Below are 3,242 nucleotides of genomic sequence, written 5' to 3'. Positions count from 1 at the left end.
GTGGAGGGATAGAGGGGTACAGGTAGGGATGGAGGGGTATGTGGAGGGATAGATAGAGGGGTACGTGAAGGGATAGAGGGATACGGGTAGGGATGGAGGGGTATGTGGAGGGATAGAGGGTATGTGGAGGGATAGAGGGATAGATAGAGGGGTACAGGTAGGGGTGTCAGGGGATGGGTGGCTGGCTAGATAGATTAGATCGATAATGGCTGGAGGCTAAATCTTCATTCCCCCCCCATCTCTTTATTTAACTCCAGCCTCCTCTTCCCCACCCCCCACATGATTATGAGCGAGAACCTTCCCCACGGCATCTCCCGCCAGCCAGCACTGCCGCTGCGTCTCTCGCACCTCCCCGCGCCGCCACCTCCATTGGCACATGGCCATTGCGCTCCCGAAGCAGGGGGACACGCCAGGTTCCCCAGCTTGAGGCTGCTTGGAAATCCAGGCCTCAGGGGGCAGCCTGCGCTCTGAACGCGGCACGACTCAGCTCCCATCCGGCTGCCGTCCCCTAAGGGGAATCTTTAACCAAGCTGTTCTCGGGGCTAGGTCCGCTGTGGTGCAGGGGGGACGTGCGACCCTGTGGGGTCAGCAGAGCCGCGCTCCCCGGTGGCAGGGCAGGTTGCCCCACCGATCTGTGATGATTTAAGGCAGAAGGATTTTTTTATAGTGGGTGTAACTGGGTGGCTTGCCCGTGGGCTGGAGAGCCTGGGGCTACGCCAGCCCTGATAACAGGATAAGCCCCACCCAGGTTGGATTGGGGGCCCCCAGGCTAAAAAGAGCAGGAAATTGCAGTAAAGGGGGGAAGTTCAGGAGTTTGCAGCTATGTCTGTGGGTACTGCAGGGAGGGAGCAAGCAGGGGATACAGGGAAACAGACAGAGAGGCCCTTAAGGGGGAGGGCTGGGCCCTCCTGACTCTGGGGTAAAACCTGTGAGAGTTCGTGTTTTCTTTACAAAGCCTGGGTTATTTTGGGCCGGGGGAGAGAGGGACTGAACTTGGGGTGGGGCCTGGAGGGCCAGTGTGTCCCCAGTGAACCCACCTATTGTTCGAACAACGGCATTCACCCGAGTTCTGAAGGGGTGGGAAACATGCAGGGGGCTGTCGAGCGCCCTGCCCCCCGTGAGGGCACATGGGGGGGCGGCCTCGCCCTTCCAAGGGGTTAGAAGAAATGGAATCCACCCCAAGCATGCGCCAACCCCCGGCCCTTGGGTGTGTCCCCTGCGCCTCCAGCCGCTGGACAGGAAGTGGGGCTGGGAGAACAATGGGAAGCAGTGATTTTTCCAGACCCTTCATTGCCTAGAGCAGCCCATTGTTTAGCAGGAAGCGTCCAAAGCCAGCCCTTTGGACCGGTCCGGTCTGAGAGCAAGGAGATGGGGGAGGGGCTGGTTGCCCCTTGGGACTGGCCCTTTCCCAGCTGGGAGCTGGAGCTAATAACAACGTGGGGAAAAGAACAGGCTGCAAGACACCTAATTATACGTGTCCCAAATGGCTCTGGTCTGTGTCTCAGCTAGGAATAGCTGCAGCCTCTGCCTAGCACCATCCCAGGGGCTCTCAGCTGCAGTCGTGGGCAGGGCCTGTCCTGCGCAGAGCCCCGAGAGCAGCTGCTGGTCACGCCCCAGGGCTCAATCCTGTTCGCTCAGGAAACAGCCCTGCTGGGTGAAAGTCCCTCAGCAGCCCCGTTACCCCACAGCAGGGATGGAGGAAAGTCAGGGCGTTACGGGGATCTCAGCGTATCCCTCCTGCTCTCATGCATTCCAGGCGGACCGGGGCAGAGCCCAAGGCAGCTTCCTCGGGACGGAACACTTTTCACTGGCCTTTTGAATGCCCCTGGGTCTTTTGCAGAGCCCAGATACCAGGAGCTCTGGTCTCCTCGCTTGCTGGATGCCATCCCTCCTGGGGAGGCCAGCGCCCCTAAGGATGCCAGCGAACCCCTCAACCCCCCCACCAGCCCAGCCCTAGGCCCTGCCCAGTTCGCAAGCTGAACATTGCTGCAGCATGCTAGTGCCTGAGACCCACCAGCTGAGAAAGCCATTGTCATGGGGGGAGGCTGTGCCAGCTGGTTGGGTTACGAGTGAGATAATACCCAGACCGACCCCCAGGCCAGGGCATCTCTTACGGCCCCACTGCCACAGCTGGGCACTCAGACTGTCAGATGCCCCTGGGAGAATCTGTAAGGGACCAGTTAGGGAGCCTTGAGTGCAGGGGACTGGACTCAATGACCTCTCGAGGTCCCTTCCAGTCCTAGAGTCTATGAATCTATAAATCCTGGGCTCCCTGGACCACTCCCCCCACCCCACCATAATCTGGCTCATACCTCACGCTCCTGGCAGGACAGCAAGGTGGCTTCGAGCTTCCTGCCCTCCTCCTTGGCCTGGCCCAGCTGCCTCTGAAGCTGCTGCTTTCTCTGGGTGTCCTCCTGCAGCCGCCCTGTGAGCTCGGCCACGTCCCGCTCCAGCTCGGCCACGCGGCCCCCCAGGGCTGAGGTCTCATTGGCTGCCTGCTCCCGGCAGCCCTGCAGCATCCGTACTGCCTCCGAGTGCCACATCATCACCGCCACGGAGACCGTCACCGTGGCGACCAGGAAGAGCAGGACCACGCACAGCCCCAGCACCTTCAGGGTGGCTTTGGTCACTGAGGGGTCCATGGTGACGGTGCCGCGACCTGTCGCCTGCAGCTGCTGCCGCCGTGTGCTGGGAGCCAGCAGCCAGGTCACTGCCTGTCTCACTTTAATTACTACGTGTGGGCTTCCTTGACCAAAAAAGCTCCTGCCTCTGGTTTCCACAGGTCACGGCCCACGGACCATTATAGAATTGTCACATCCTGGGGAGGGCCCCGGACTGGGCCCTGGGGGGCTCTGAGCTCCCCAAAGAGGGGGGGGGTTGCAGTGGGATGTGCACGCCCCAGGCCAGCAGGGAGAGGAAGGGGTTAAAATCCCCGGGATGAAGCAGGAGGGGAACCTGCCTTGAGCCTGGAAAAGCCTGGAGGGAACCCCTCAACTGGGGCTTGTTCAGGGGTGGGTCTAAAGGGGAGGGGGCTGGCTGCCCCTAGGCTGTGGGGAGCCAAGGGCTGAGTCTCCATGGTCCCTCCCTTACAGAGAGCTGGGAGTGCAGGGGGATGCTACAACTGGAATAACGGGGGGAGCTCAGGGCTGGAATAGCAGGGGGCTGTGACTTGGGATTGGGGGGCACCGGTAAAGCCAGGGGGTGCCCAGGGCTGGGATAGCGGGGGGGGGACCATGGGTCAG

The 3,242-nt window shown here is 61.2% G+C and overlaps 1 protein-coding gene across 1 annotated transcript in view; it reads right to left on the bottom strand.

The window, feature by feature from the left end:
• The window catches only part of CCDC194 (coiled-coil domain containing 194), a 5,259-nt gene extending 2,617 nt beyond the window's left edge, over window positions 1-2,642 (bottom strand). Inside the window, exon 1 of the mRNA XM_024219097.1 lies at window positions 2,313-2,642. Within this exon, the coding sequence (XP_024074865.1) occupies window positions 2,313-2,642 (330 nt within the window). The remainder of the gene's footprint in view (window positions 1-2,312) is intronic.
• Window positions 2,643-3,242: the final 600 nt, after the last annotated feature.

The sequence above is a fragment of the Terrapene carolina genome, unplaced genomic scaffold, assembly GCF_002925995.2.
Source record: "Terrapene carolina triunguis isolate 2854851 unplaced genomic scaffold, T_m_triunguis-2.0 Scaffold194, whole genome shotgun sequence".
NCBI lineage: Eukaryota > Metazoa > Chordata > Testudines > Emydidae > Terrapene > Terrapene triunguis.
This window is presented reverse-complemented; position numbering and strand designations above follow the sequence as displayed.